The 16,862-nt window shown below is 32.8% G+C and overlaps 1 protein-coding gene and 1 long non-coding RNA gene across 2 annotated transcripts; one reads left to right on the top strand and one right to left on the bottom strand.

Moving 5' to 3' along the window:
- Positions 1–699: 699 nt before the first annotated feature.
- On the bottom strand, positions 700–2,750 carry LOC115979133. The gene is made up of 4 exons (XR_004088949.1): positions 2,579–2,750; positions 1,445–1,520; positions 1,296–1,345; positions 700–1,176 (listed from the first exon to the last, which is right to left on the bottom strand). It is a non-coding gene; the product is annotated as an uncharacterized LOC115979133 (long non-coding RNA).
- Positions 2,751–11,905: 9,155 nt separating this feature from the next.
- Positions 11,906–14,832, top strand: LOC115979134 (cell number regulator 4-like). The gene is made up of 4 exons (XM_031101100.1): positions 11,906–12,151; positions 12,471–12,542; positions 12,656–12,871; positions 14,606–14,832. The coding sequence occupies exons 1-4, from the start codon at positions 12,076–12,078 to the stop codon at positions 14,689–14,691; spliced, it is 450 nt and encodes a 149-aa protein (XP_030956960.1). The 5' UTR covers positions 11,906–12,075; the 3' UTR covers positions 14,692–14,832.
- The last annotated feature ends 2,030 nt before the right edge of the window (positions 14,833–16,862 follow it).

Below are 16,862 nucleotides of genomic sequence, written 5' to 3' on the forward strand. Positions count from 1 at the left end.
TCACTCAGAGAAAACAAGATAACGAGGAGGAAGATTAATAAGCACGCAAGAGTTGTAGCGCAATGTTTTTGTGTTGGGGGAACTTGGTTTGGAATCCTTCCTACCTCACTCGCTAGCAAAAAAGATTTAACTTAAAAAAAGACAAAAATGTTTAGCGTTACTTTTACTCCTGGAATGAATGATGTATATAATGTTAATTGCTTAATGGAAAGCTGGCTTCCTGTTCAACCGGGGTGTGATGTGTCTCTTCAAAATGCCACCCCCTCCCCACTCTTCCCATTGAAGGCACATTCTTTATCTATATATTAATGTCTGAATGAAAAGGAGCTTGATTTTATGAAGGATGATTGCGCCATTGAGGACTGATTGTACTGATTCAGATAGGCAGTGCTGCAGGGACGAGCGGAAGACCGAACAGACTTTGGCTTGGAGAGGGGAGAACTGCATGTTCGTGGCTGCATACAGTAACAGAACATCTTCTGTCATATTCTTTGCATGAAAAATAGCTCTCTTATGTATCTAAATATGCGTGACTAGTCTTCCCCCCCTCTGTACTTGGTCGTTTTTCTCAATAAAATTCCATTATTCCTAAGAAAAAAGAAAATCGAAATTGAAAGATCATGACTTGATGAGGGCAAGGGTCATAAGTTCAACATTTAACAATTACCATCATACCAGTCTCAAAAAACAAAACAAAACAAAACAAAATAAGATGATATCATACACGGTTCCACCAAAAATAAGAAAAAGTATATATAATAACCTTGTGATGAGCTTCTTAATTGATCCTATGGTACACAAATGTGCCCTCGAAGACAAATAGAGAGGCATGATATGCCACATGATAACAATCAAAATTGCATTGTTATCCTTGCTACTTTTTAAGGGGGAGGGGATCGCCAATTTTCTTCCTGTACAACAATGAATGGCTGCTGCTGTCAACTAAAATGCCTAAACGCATAACAAAATAATGAACCGAGGTCCTCAAAGTGAACGCAAAATACTCTCCCAAACCAATAACATTGGCGATGTCAACATCATTCAGAATTTCTAATACTGGATTTTGACCCCCCATAAAATCTACATATTGGCAATCAGCAACGTGGCTACACAATGATTCCTTCACAGGCCATTTCTGTACTTTCTTTGCTTGGCATCATCAATGTGGAACATAAGCTACAAAATGAGGGAGGTGCAGACCAATGATTAAAAATAAGCATGTGCTCAAGATGCTAAAATTTCTCAGAAGAGACCAAAACTTTGAAAAAAAAAGGGTGGGGGGGATTCACCATTACCTTAGTCCCTACATAAAATGTCACAAACATACCACCTAGAACAGGCAGTCCTGCATAAAAGAATTTTGCATTAGCTCCATATCTTCCTTTGTCAAAGCAAACAAGGAAACCTAGGTAAAACCGTAAAAGGATATGAGATTTAGGCATACCTTCTTTTTGAAGGAATTGAGATACCAACCAATTAATGCCTGATGGTCCAATAACATAACCAACAAGGTTTGCAACCTACAAAGAACAGCTTAAACGGTAATGTATGAAGATTGATACATGTTCATAGGGAATAACATTTGAATAAGACATCTGTAATTATATAGCATTTTTACAGTATTTTCATAGCACCATGTAACCCACTTCTTTTCATTATTTTTTGTTTGGTGGCTACATTTATTTTTGGATAGGGAAGAAATCTTTATTAAATGTTAGGACTGCTTCAATCACAGAAGATGAAGTGGCCTAAAAAAAATATGTACAAACAACAAACACAAGAAAAGAAATTATGTACAAGAGAAAAGAGAGTCTATGAAAAAAGAGAGGGAATCACTAGAAGTGAGCCCCCAAGCACAAGTGCTTGCAACAAACTTATTGATATGGTGTTTATGTACTTTTTGCAATAAATGTTTATGTACACTACATGTGCATGCAATGCAACTCATTTCAACCAAGTACCTTGTCCTCCTCTATGTAAGTATCCAAGAAAGGTTATGTAGAACACAACTTAATGATTTTTATTTGCTACTTTCCTCTCTTGTACTTCACTGAGGCCAATTCGAACCCATGCACTAGCATATTCGTGCATGCCGTGAAACTCATTTTAACCACTTACCTTGTCCTCCTTTACCAAAGAATCCAAGAAAGATTATCTAGAAAAATTCAACTTAAAGCTAAGAGGGTTTAAACTTCTTAAGAGCGAAAAAGCAGCATTTCTTTGCTAACAAAAGACACAGACAAGTGTCTTCTCATTTTAAATTCCAATTCAAAGAATACATGCCTTTAACTACTCATTTAGAATTTTTTTCTTATTCACGTTAATAAAAAATGACAGACTAGTTTCTAGGCAACTTTCAGAATGAGGACTCGGACATAGTTACTTCCTCAAGTGGAAACTTGATATTGTTCTAATGGCATTTGCATTTAACTACTCTGTTACTACCTAGAAATCCACATGTATTTACCAATTTACATATGCATCACATGCTAATTAATTAATCGCAAGTTATTGAGGAACAATTTAAGGAATATAACACTGATTTGTGATATTACTTAAAATTAGTGTAGGTACACACCATGAGACAAGTGATTGTGACAGCACCAGCAACAGCACTAAGTTCACGAAAGACAAACTGCCCCAAAGCACTCTCAACCTGAAATTAATACATAGTTGAAAATCATACGTCAAGAATCTTGTCAGACAGATATAATTTTATGAAAAGCAAGATGATGTTGCTGCACTGTATTTATACCTTCAATGACAAACACACGCACAAAGAGAAGAGAGAGTTTTTTTAAAGAATCTTACAGTTAAAATTAGTTTTGATTGCAGCAAAAAGAGTTTTGAATTAAAATAACACTTGGTTCGAAATTAGAATAGGTTTAAAATTTATTTGGAACTTGACACGAAATTAGAGTGAATTAACTTGACCATTTACTACGGTTATGCCTTAATTACTGTAATTAATATAGATAAAAAGAAAAGAAAAATGGAGCTTAAATCTTAGTGATCTATCATGTAAGTCAAAAGTTCATTAATTTGATCAAATATATGAAACTACCCGAGCAGCCAAAAACTCCAACCAAACTCAAGAAGAGTATACACCCATATTGTTTTGAGGGTGCAGCTTACATCCAGTGTTCCAATGCACTGGATGTGTTACGATTGTGACGCGTGTCTAAAAATGAATACGTGTCACAATCGGTGCAGCTCCAGTGCACTGGAGCATTGAATATAAGCCACACCCTTGTTTTGATATTCAATCCAGCTATAACCTATTGGCTGCTTAATATACAAGCGAATGACGGTTGTCATTCCCAAGTCAATTTTGAAGTGTTCTTCTATCCCTTTTTTTTGGCCGTGTGTTCTATCCGTCATCTCTATTTCCTGCTGTCCTCTATATATGATTGCTTCATTCATGTGAATTACGCTGAAAGATCAAATTTATTAATATATGTGACACTATCTTTGAATTGTTCCAATTTTTTTTTGTTTTTTCTCAAATGAAAATGATAGTTGTGACAAATTTTTAAAGAGGTATGACACGCGTTTACCACTACTACACGGAGGACAACATGTGTTCATGTCAATGTTTCTTGTGTTGTTAGTTAAGCATATGCTATCAATTTTAATTGGTCATCCAAGTTAAAGGAGTATACTTTATATATATATATATATATATATATAGACTTTCTAATTTATAAACATATCTTCGGCAATCGGTATATGGCAACATAATTAATGCAACTAGGAAGATGAACTTTGATGCAGTCTTTACCAACAATCTGCCACTATACTTGTTTATAAACATAATTTGGCTTAAGAGTCTTGTTGGATAGTCACATAAGTACTTTTATACGGTCAAAACTTGCTGTACAATTAATCATGTATTTCATGGACTGTTAATTAAACATGGAACTCACAATGAATTTGCAGATGGGTACAATAGCAGCTCTAAGAATTTTTTTTAGGGTAGTCACCCAAACAAAAAAAACACGGAAATACACAAAACATTACAATTTTTTTATACTAACAAAGAGAGCAAGGAAAAAAAAAAGACTAAAAAAAAAATAAAGTGCAAATTGAAAATGTTGATATGAGAATAATAAAGTGACTACAACAATTTCATAACATGCCTTATATAACAAATTGTTAGCCTATTGTTGGTGGGTAAAACATGTCAATATTGAATCTGAATTAGAGTAATGAGCTAACACTCATTAGAATGCACGCAAGAACTGCATTCACATAGCTAACACAGACATTTGATACAATATATACAACACAGATATATAGAGATACAAATTAAGGTACTCACGATATAATTCTCATAGGATGGAGCAAGTTATGCCATCATTGTAAGGATAGGTAGTGAAAATGAGCTGACACTCCTTACAGGATGGAGGGCATTCACAAAACTTGAACTCTTTGCAATATTCATTTAATCAATTCATTTTCCGTTGCATACTTTAGTTTATTGGTGATTTATTTGTACTACTACGCGTTTGTATGTTAATTTGATTAATTAATAAACTTGTTTAATTAATCAATTAATTCATTACAAATGGTCAATTCGTTTTTTGTCTATCAATTACAGCACTATTAAGAAAGAAATTTTAATTGTTTCAAAATTTCAAAATCATCTTTTTAATCAAAATTTAATTGTAAAAGTGCTAAAGAAGTTTTACGGAAAGATGTTCACATTTGAATCTCACTCCACAATATAAAGTAACATTTATTTTTAGATGCTACTATATATTAAAAATGCATTTGCTTCAGTATATGTGCATGTCCGCGCGTGTGTTTTAATGCCTTTCACTTCTCAGTTTTCATTTCACACTCCAGTCTCTCACTCAGAAAAGGAAAATCTTCCTCCCTTACAAAGTCAGTCAATCCCTCTCACTTTGTATGGGAAAAATGTGATCACCAGTTGTCATTATGCGGCGCCTCAATTTTTTTTGACTCTCTCTATTCCCTTTCATATTGAGCTACTAGATAAGTTTGTCCATGTGACACGCTGAGAGTTAAGAGAGCAGAGTGCCTGATGAGTCACATGAAATTTCTCTGTTATTTCCTTTCACTTTCTCAGTCTCTCACTAATTCTCATTATGAAATTTCTCTGTTATTTTCTTTCACTTTCTCACTCAATATCTGTCCCTCTGTACGGAAACTGATCAGTGATCACCAATTTTCATTATGCAGCGCCCTCGAAAGCTGTTAAGAAATGTCGTTTCTCTTTGATTCTCTAGTCTCTGTTCCTTTTCAGTCTTCGTTGGCACCAATTTTCCAAAAGCTTAAGACTTTTATGGCAGGAATTTACAAGCTCATTGATTGAGCTTTTAACACAACTGAGTACTGGAATACAATTTTTTTTTAAAAATTTATAAGTAATAAAGCTCTCACTCTTTTTTCGTCAATCTCTGCCTTGAAGGTTTTTATTTTATTATTATTATTTTTTTGTCTCAATTTTTATTCCTATTGAATGGCAGTTCTATTAAAAGAATAAGGAAATTAGATAATTTTTTTTTTTTTTAATCTCAATTCTTTGAGCCTCACTCCAGACCTGGGAGGAAAATTGCTAGAATTATTTTAAAAAGTTTATAAATTAATGTCTAAAATATGATTTGTGCTATTTAAACTACATAATTAATTAATATTTAAAATATTTTTTGGTGATTTCCATTATGATTCATTTATTTATTATTTTAAATTTATTTTTTGCCACATTAGTTTGAAGTGTCATACTAGTTTGTGAAAACTATATAATAAATTTTGTAATATTTTTGCTACTATTTATAGGTCTTATTACATTTTTTTGATACAATTCATGGATCTAACTATATTATTTCAGTTACCTTTTAGCTTTATTTATAGTATTTTCAGCAAAAAAATTTTAATTTCAACTAAATAAACTGTTATCAAACATACACTAACACACACTTTTAGGCACATAAAAATTAACTGTGTTTTAATTATTACTATTTAATATTTATGTGTGGGCAAAGGCCAAATTAAAGAGTGTGTATTAGTGAGTATGCTAGTATGTATCAAACTCCAATGGGTTGTTTGAAAGATTCTGACAGTATATATGCTTTAGAACAAGAAGATAGCAATAATTTTTTTTTTTTTTTTTGTATGACGTTGGGTATATGATGTTGGATGGTGAGGTGGGCATTTTCTGTTTGGCTGAGCTGTACGTTCACATCAATGACTATGAGAGTGAGCGTGATGCACGAGCAATAAGGTCTGATCTTTTTTATTCTTTTGCTCTGGCCCACCAATTTTGAAGTATTCCTGTTATTTCCGTCAAACTCACCAGTTTTCACACTCTAGGTCATCTTCTCCCTGAAAATTTGTCGGTTCATATGATAATAAATTGTTATTTATAGTTTCTTGATGATATAAATAGGCTTATCGTAGTAAAAATTCATGGACTTTTGAAGAGGTGAAATGTTTTATTCATAATTTCACATTACATAGAAAAAAATAAATTAAAAAAAGTTTCAATTTATCCAAGCTTTCAATTTTTTTTTTTTTTTTTTTTGTGAAAATACTTTCAAAAAATGATTTTTTTAAAAAAAAATATATATATGAAACCTGTTATTTCTTTCTAAAAAACCCATGGGACTTTTAATTTTTAATTTTAGATATCAAGAGACAAAAAAGTTATGTAATTTTTTGCGTCTCTAAACATTTTCATTTTAGACTTTTGCTCTTGCCACACATTTGATTTGAAAGTGAATCATGTGATTTAATTACATGAAATTTTTCTGTTATTTTCCTTAAACTTTCCCAATTTTCGCAAAAGTCTCTGCCCATTAATATGTAATAAGGAATCAATTTTGTAATATTTTTATTACCTTTAATTTATTAATCAAGTTAAATTTATTAGAGATAATAGAAATATTACAAATTTGATTACAAACAGATAATAACAACTGCTTAAAAATAAAAATGTTATATAAACATAACAAAATAAAATAGTTGCATTTACCCACGTTGATAACATATAATGACAAATGATAATGCATTATCTTGTAATAATTTGAAATAAGAAAACTAGTAGAATGAAGTTGTAAAACTTAATATATCTTATCTGTTGAACTGTTGTTGAGCCATGGGCTTCAAGAGCTCTACAGGTCTCAATAGATAGCTAGTTGTCGAGTTTAATGAACAACAATTCTTCAGCTTGTTTCTTGGACAGACTTGCATGGCTTTAACACTTGATCTTGAAATACAGTTTCTTAAAGTATTAAACACATCCTAGATCTACCCAATTACAAATAAAATGCATTTTGTCAAAAGATTAGCCAATTACATAAAATAGTGACATATGTTCTTAACAAGTGAATAACATATGTCCTAACAGGCTTAAAAGGGCGCAGCCTTCCTGGATCTAGCTTTAACTGTTGAAAAGAGGAGAGGTAGATGATGTCCGCGGAGCTACCATTATCCACAAGAATCCTCCTAGTATTGAATCCTTCTATTGTGAACATTATGACCAAGGGATCGTCATGAGGTTGCTTCACTCCTCTAGCATCTTCTTCCGAGAAAATCATGTCCTTGTTTGTTTGTCTTTGCTTCAAGGGAGGTATTTTGTGGATGCTATTACCTGCCTCTGATATGCTTTCTTGAGTGATCTAAATGACCCACATGTGGATGGCCCGCCTGTGATCATCTTTATCTCCCTGATCACACTTGGCAAACATTGGGACATGTGGTCCTCATCCCAAGGTGAAGCTTCGCGCTTGTCCTTGTTATCGTCTTTGGACCTACTAGGTTCCCCCTTCTTCACAAACCTCTGTAGTTTCCCTCTTCATATGAGCTCCTTTATTTGCTCCTTTAGGTCCCTGCAATCCTCTGTGTAGTGGCCGTGATCCTTGTGGAAACGACAATACTTCTTCTTGTCACACACATTAGGTGACGAATTTAATGGCCTTGGCCATTTAAGGTAGTGCTCATCTTTAATCTACGCCAAAATTTTGTCAACAAACATAATTTAAAGAGTAAATTTTACCGTCCGATGAGCTTTTTCGTCTTTCATTTTACCTTCGTTGTTGGTCTGACGATTTGGGCGCTCCCTTTTCCGTCCTCTCTAGTCATCTTCTTTCCTTCCTTTTTCATTGGTCTTTTCTACGTCCTTTATTGTAGCCAAGGCGTCCTCAGCGTTCATGTACTTTTGTGCCTTCAAGAGCATCTCTGCCATTGTTTTTGGAGGATTCTTCGTGAGTGACATGATGAACTCCCTAGATTTCAACCTAGCTTTAAAGGTTGTTAACTGCACCTTGTCATCAGCTTTGTCTACTTCTAAAGTTTCTCAAGTAAAACGCTTTATGTACAACCTCATGGTCTCTTTCTGCTCTTGTCTGATGGTGCGTAAGTGGTTTGCTGGCCTTCTTGAGCATTGTCCTCCGACGAAGTGGCGTAAAAAGGAATTGCCCAACTGCTCAAAGCTGTCGATGGATGATGTTAGTAACTTCGTGAACCATTCCTTTGTAGCTCCTTTGAAAGTGGTGGGGAATGAGCGACACAGTATTTCGTCAAGAGGCTGTTGAAGGCCTAATGTCTTCTTGAAAGTGTTGAGGTGGTCTAAGGGGTCCTTAAGTCCGTTAAATGGTTTAAGTTGAGGTAGGCGAAATTTTGACAGCACTGTCACTCCAGGACTGTCGCCGTAAAAGGTGAATCCGTCGTCTGGACCATTTTGTCCAGGCTTTGATCTGTCTTCCCTTTAATGGCGTTCCTCAACTCGTCCATCTCCTTTCTCATTTTTCGGAGAAGATCCAAGTTTGGTTCATCTGAAGTAGTTGGTCCTCAATAGTCGCTCCTTCTATGGTTATCTCCCTCATCTTCCTGATTAATCCTAGACTGATTCTCCTCTTGCTAAAGCCTCAGCCTCATTTCCTGGTTCTGCCTAGTGAGTTCTTCCACGCTAGCTACAAGTGTCTGGATTTGTAGGGCTAATGCTGCAGGATCTTGGTTGGACTCCATCTAAATTTGGGAATTAACTGGAACCACACTTTCGAACTTGAGTGTGAAAATGCCATCCCTACAGACGGTGCCAAACTGATGATGCGTAAATCGTCAGTCCTATTGGTTCGTCCAGATGGAGATGAATTCTCGTCACTATTCCTACAAACCTGGGCCAACGTCTCTCCTAAGATGGTCACCGGTGTGGTGCCTGCCATAATGTCTCCGATGCCAAAGTTAGTATATGGAAGTTTTTTGAGAATAATGAGAAGGTTCTGAATATCAGAGTATCTATGTGAGAGTATTTTTGGACGAGCTTGTGTGTACCTTGTATTGTTTATGTGGAGTGTTTATATATGGTTTCACAGCATCTAGCCGTTATGGCTTTTATTGTGGCTTTAATGCCTCCCTTGGTAACGCCTCCATGCTCAATAATGTATACTTTGATGAGTCTCCAACGATTTGTGTAGCTGGCCTTGTAACCGTTCGAGGTATTATTTATTGCATTGAATGGCTTTCCTCCATTCATCAGTGACATGGCGAGATGGGCGGAGATGTCTAATTAGTTCATTTGAGAAAAAGGGGTCGTCGGTCCCATTAGGGTTCTCTTATATATGAATTAACCTAGCTTCGTCATATCATTGATTAATGTTATACTTATAACCATTTTAAATACTTTGGTGTTTATGAAATCCTTTCTAGTGTATCTCATTCACTTTTTATTTAGGGAAAATTTATAATTTTCATTCCCTATTTAGTTGGTTTTAATCACAATCATAAACTTTCAATTGTTACATTTGAACCCCTTAAAGTTTAGACTAAAATGAAATTGTGAAGTTCCATCAAAAAACAAAATCAACCATTTTATTTTAATCAAATTTTAGGAAGTCAAGATGTAACGATTAGAAAGTATTCACATAACTAAATTATGATACAAATATATTAGTTATAACTAAGGGCTTATCCACAAAATACAAAATCTACCAACTTAGATGAAACTAACGACTTCATTTTGTAGTCCAAATTCAAAGTGAGAGAGAGAGGAAAAAATGGAGTCTGGATGTTGAACATCTGAATTCCCTTTAGGAGAAATGAAAATTAATAAAATTTAGATTTGAATGTTCAACGTTTTAATTTACTTTTACAAAAGAAAAAAAAAAAAAATTGGGATTCAGATTATCAAAATCCCATTACAACCCCAAATGCATGTATAATTAATTTGACCAATAGTATTTGCCTATTGCCTCAAATTATTAAGATCAAATCACAATTAAGGGCCCGTTTCCTTTCCCTTCCATTGTCAAAGAGACCACCGTAATACTTGAACATCATAAATCATTGAGAATTAGCACAAAATGTACATTATCTTAGCTATTTAATTAAGTAGAGAATGACCACTACGCACCCTTGGAGCGGTGCTCACTCTACAAATAAAAATGCTTGTAGGGTGTGGGGGAAAAGGGCTGGGGTTCAAGTCTTCAGGATGGAGTTTCATACACATATAAACTTAGATTATACTATAGTAGAATTTCTATCTTGTTAAAAAAAAAAAAAAAAAAAAAGTAGAGAATGTCTTCAACCATATGTACTTAGGGTCCGTTTGGATACAGCTGAAAACTGAAAACTGAAAAATACTGTGACAAAATAATTTTTAAAAGTATAAGTAGTACCATGGGACCAATTTTTAATGAAAAAATTGCTGAAAAGTGAAATTTATGGGTCCATAAACAGTACACGATGTGCATTGATTAGCTGAAAAAGTTTGAAAAGTCTAACTTTGCTGCTACTGTTTATTGAACAGTATATAAACAGTAACAGCAATCTCAAAAAAAAAGAAAAAAAAAAAAAAGAAAAACGCATAAGCACGTTCTAGTTTCGGCCGAATCCAAACGCAGCTATAGGCTGATAGGTTGAGATCATACCCTTAGCCAGACGCAACGCACACAAAAATAAAACATTTATCCAGCCTTGCATTTTTTGAAACAGTCAATTAATATTACTTTAATCTAACAACTTTGGGTGGCATGTTTGTAATTAGATGCAAGTATGTGGGGCCCAAATCAGTGACTTGTCAAATCCAAGCTCAGTTGCAAGCTTTTTCTTCTTTGGGTTTACCTCCAACTTCACAAGTTCTCTTAAGTACAGACACCCACCTCTACCTCTGATTTTTCTCCAGAGCCATTACAACTCCAGCCACCTCATTAACTCATCTCACCCACCTCTTCTTTTGATTTTTTCCAGAGCCATTACGACTCCAATACCACCTCCTTAACTCATCTCACTCATCTCTCTAGGGTTGGCCCAAGATTGTTTGGGGCAGGGTCTTTTTATGGCTAAATATCACTTAAATGATATTTATTTATTTTTATTTAATTTTAAATTCATTATTAATTCACCAAAAGTGAGGTAATGATAATTACTATATAGATTTTACAAATTGACATATCACTAATAAAAGAAAAATTATTCAAACATTTATTTTATTGTATTATTTAAGTAACACTGATCATATTTCTGTCACATCAGTTTATAATTTTTTTTTTACCTAAAATTTGTATTAGCTTTAGCAATTTTTACATACTTAATGGTGACTGTATTGTATTTTTATTAATTCTTTTTTTTTTGGTAGAGAAAATGTTAAATTTATTACAAATCTTACTACAAAAAGCTAACAAACTGATGTAACAATGAGGTGGTACTTCAACAAAATAATAAATGAGTATTGCATTACTTTATTGATGACATATTAATTTGTAGGACCTATGTAATAAAACTTGTAATATATTAACATAACTCTAATATTTTAGGCATTCTCTCTCTCTCTCTCTCTCTAAATATATCTAGCATAGTGCAGGAATGCCTAATTATAAAAGACCAAAATTGTAAAAATAAAAGGTCCTAATTATAAAATATATATATTGGAATTACATGCAACTACCTACTACCGGCTAACAATCTAAAATACTAGGTTCAAAAAATAAATTCCCAAAGTCAAGTCGTGTGGGCTGTGCAAAAGTATTCTTATAAGTGAACCCACCAATAGTGCTCTGTATTTCACATCATCTTCCCTGTTGTTGTTGTTGTTGGTTTCTTCCAATCTCTAAAATGAATCCTAACACTTCTCCACCTGAGGGGAAATGGACCACCGGTATATGTGGTTGTTTTGGTGATGTGACCAACTGTAAGGGAATCTTCAATCCTCTAAATTTTTTTTTTTTTTTTTTAATTTAAAAAAAAAAAAAACTTTAAACAGAAATATATAGTGTGATCTTGTTTGAACTTCTAACGGTGCAACATACATAAATTGTAAATTCTATATTGAATTGTTTTGAACATATATGCTGAAATGGAAGTATGTAAATCAGTTATAAAGTGTAAGATTTTTGTTTTGAACGTCATTTGGTACATATATCTCTTACTACAACAAAAATTGTATCAAAGAAAACTACCTGCAAACTAACAAATTATATTGTTTTCTCTCTCTCTCTCTCTCTCCAAAGGCTGTGTTACCTTATGGTGTCCCTGCATTACCTTTGGCCGCAATGCTGAGATACTTGACAAGAAACCAAGTTGTAAGCAAATTCTACTAAAAAGAATATTTGGAGCAATTATATATATGTATGTATGCTTGTGCTTATAGATTTAGTTTCTTTAATTTGTCTGTTTGATATTTGGCTACATGCAGCTTGTTTTACCGCGGCCCGAAACTGTTTCATGCTTGTCTATGCTTTTGGAATTGGCGCATGTTTATACACATGCACATACCGAGCCAAACTGAGAGCCCTCTATTCCTTGCCACCAAAGCCGTGCGGGGATTGCTGTGTCCATCACTTCTGCTTTTTTTGCGCTCTTTGTCAAGAGTACCGCGAGCTCAAAAACCGTGGATTAGACCCTGAAGGAGGTACCTAATATCAATATCAATATTTTATTATTATTATTATTATTTTAAAGCATAACCTCAAATGACATGTTGCTATAAGTTTATGCCATGTGATGTTTCTAAAAAAAATTAAAAAATTAAAAAAAAATTTATGAAATGTGATACATTTCTTGAGACCCTCTTTATTTAAGCTTCCACCTTAACAAAATTTACATTTATATAATTCATTAAATTTATATATATTAATTTTTATAAGTGAGCATTAATTATTTATTTTAGAAGAATTTATATGGTTATTTTTATAAATTTGATAAAATGAATTATTTTTTTAAGTCTAAATTTCTTTTATGTCATTAAGAAGGGTTTAATCGGCTAAATGTATTTATTTTCACTTTTTAATTATATGTTGTGCACAAGTTATTTGTAGGTTGAACAAATTTTAAAAGTTATTTTTCCAAAATTTAGATGAAAATTTATTGATTAAGAATATGATATTCTTGCTTGACAGCTTGAGTTTAATAACGGAAACAGAGTCAAGTAAAAGGATGACTTAAAATATAATTATTTAATCCAAGAAGATGATTTCGTATCGTACCAGTTATAGTATTAATCACACCAATATGTACACAAATTACAAAATTACTGATGTTTCATTCCGATTTAAATACTGACCTTACTGGTCATGCACCAATTAAACAAACATACGGGAAAATAAATTGGATTTCAGTGAAAAAATAAAAATTAGTCCGTAAAAAAAAAGTGAATGAAAAAGGCGAAGTAAACAGTAGTAAAAATGTATTACGTTAAACGCAACCATTTTCCATTAGGAACCATTCCACCTCATAATTTCGTCTTCGTCTTCGTTTCAAGACAGACTTTTAGGTTGTAAGTCATGATTATGAGTACTCATTCTATATTTTTCACCACTACTTCAAACCCTTTAGCTTTTTGTTGAGTGGGCAGTGTGCCTTGACACCCACCCACTTGAGATAAGCTTGGTTGGACAAATTCAAACCACCTTTTGTTAATTGGAAAAACCAAGCAATAGATATATAATTAATGATCTGTCAATTCTTGTTTGTGTGATCTGCCATATGCCATCAAACTTCTTGTGCGTTTCATAATAATAATAATAATAATAATAATAATAATATTATTATTATTATTATTATTATTATTATTAATGAGATAGATAACATTTAATCTAGAGGTTAACCTATGAAATGAGATATAGATTTATAATTATTTTAACAAATTATATAAAATTTGACTACTGAACACATATAAACAAATATATCTATTTATTTATATAAATCAATATATTAAATAATAAATAATTTTAAAATGGAACACCAATATTAACTAATATTAAAATATTTCGTTTCTCGATAAAAAAAACCAAAATAACCTCTAGTAAGGTATTGACTCTCTTAGTTTAGTAAATTGAGAAATATCTTTATATTTTTTATTATCATAATCATAATTATTTATATTTCCTTTCTTTACAATGACTTGTAATATAATTGGACCTATTTTCTTAAATATTATAACATGTGAGTATTATACATGATTCTTAAATATAGTTTTTTATTTTTATTTTTTTTATTTTACCAGATTTGTAAAATTAACTTATAGGGGATATACGCTGGATATCGACTATAGTTATTACAATGATACACCAAGAATAAACATGATTTATTATTCATTATTTTAATTTGTTCCTTTTTTTTTTTCTTGGTGATGGATGTGATAAAGGTTGGGTAGCAGCCGAGGCTAATGCTAAGAAATTGAAGGGCAGAACCACAGCACCTCCAGTTCCTTCACCAGGCATGACTCGTTAGGGCTTGCTTTCATGGCTGTTCTTCATTCGTACTAATGTTTAGTTTGTAATTTGTTCCTTTGATGATACCTCAAGACCTAGTGCATTTTCTTGTTTTTCTCAATTTCTTTAGGTTTAAAACATCTGTGTGTTGTACCCGAAATTAATTGTATTTGGTTTTGTGTGCTCTAAAATAAGGAAATTAAAAAAACTATTACATCATTATCTTAAAAATTAAATCAATGAAATTTTGACATAAAATTAGTTTTAATTGTTTCAATTATGGACCAATCAAAATTAATTAATCATACTCATATAGTTTAAGTCATAGTATGCAAGAATGCACGCCAACAGTTGAAACTTGATATGGTGTTGGTAGACACACCATTGTCTGAAATTTGGAATTGAAGCCTCATTAGGTGAAATTTTTAGTTGGGATTTGGATTTTGGAGCCCGCAAATCCTAGCTGAAATTCCAATTTGAAAATTGAAAATTCTATCTCTCATTCAGACAAACCAAAATTTTCCATAACAAAATTTTGAATCTTATGTGATGATCGAAATCTACCCAGTAATGCTTTACCCGAACACACGATGATTGTTCTCTTACCTTATGTTTGGATGGAAGGGAGTAGAGTAAATTAGAGGGAACGGGAGGCGAGGGTTAAATGAACCTTATTTGGAAGTCTTTTTATGCTAAGCTTGTTGTGTTGTTATACTTTGCTTTCTCATAGGAGTGTCAATTTGTATTTGTATGTCACGTTTGTGTCATGTCAAGATATGAGTATTTGATTATATGGGATGACATGAACACAACACATTTATTAAACAATTTAGGATTCGTCAATCCTAACACGACCCATTTATTAAATAAGTTACTCTTTTATCAAATTTTATCAAAGCGAGAAAAAAGTTACAAATTTGAGTACTAACCCAAACAATCTAAACTATATAAATAAAAAAAAAGCCAAACAAATAAGGTGAGGTGATGTGATGTGATGTGACCAAGGGAGTCAATACCGTACCGAAGGCTGTACTGATTTGGCTAGCAGTACGATATATTTCGGATACCGGTCAATACCAGTGTACCGTTTCGGGTTTACCACTATTTTTTATATTTATAAATAAATATATATATATATATATATATATGTGTGTGTGTGTGTGTGTGTGTGTGTGTGTGTGTGTGTATATATTACAATAAATATAAAAGTTTACCATAAAACATTTCCTCAATTTAGAACTAATTATTCATGATTTTAGACATTAGTATCAATTCAAAGAAAAAAAAACAATATAAAAAATAGAAAGTTTAAAAGTTATCATTGCATACTAAGAAAACAAATAATGCTAATAAGTTAATGCAAATAAGTTACCATTCTGCCCTAACAAAAATTCAAAAATTACAAAACTTAAAAAAAAAAAAAAAATTTCTGTATCGGCCGGTATTGCTCGAAATTGGCCGGTAAGAGGCCGGTACGGCCGATATTTTTTCCGATATGAAACAGGGGAGTTGAACATACCAGATTGCTGGCCAGTACGGTATATTCCGACTGTACCAGCCGGTACGGTATGGAATCGACTCCCTTGGATGTGACATTAAGGTCTAAGAGTGAGAGGTGGCTATCGGGCTTGGGAGAATGAAACTAGGAAAGAAAATAAGTTTTATACCTAGAATTTTGAAGAGTATATTAGTAAATTGATATTTAGTTAAATTGAATACAATATTTTTATTTAAAAAAATCAATTATATCAGATTTTGCCACCCTTAGTTTCTCTTCTCACGGGATTTTGACCCACTAAGTTCCCTTACTAGATTCCACCAAAAAAAAAGGCTCTCTTGCTTGAACGTGTGTCCCTCAGAAAGGTTTTTTCAACTGGTCCACAAGTTTCACCAAAATTGACTTTGTCAATGCAGAATATGCTCTTTCGTAGTAGTAACTAGGAAAAAATTGACATTTGCCCTTTTTAAAAAATAATCTAGTATGTTTCTCTCTTTTTCAAACTAATTAGGGAAATGTCCCTCTTTTGAAACTCAATTTTCTCCAAATCGAGTTAAGCCCTATAGTGGCGTTTTTAAGGAGCCTATAGTAACGTTTTAAGGACCTATAGTGGCGTTCCATGAAGTCGAGTTATAGGTAAAAAAAGAAAAAAAATTTGCCACTATAGGTCTTTAAAACATCACTATAGACTC

The sequence above is a fragment of the Quercus lobata genome, chromosome 3 (assembly GCF_001633185.2).
Source record: "Quercus lobata isolate SW786 chromosome 3, ValleyOak3.0 Primary Assembly, whole genome shotgun sequence".
Lineage (NCBI taxonomy): Eukaryota > Viridiplantae > Streptophyta > Magnoliopsida > Fagales > Fagaceae > Quercus > Quercus lobata.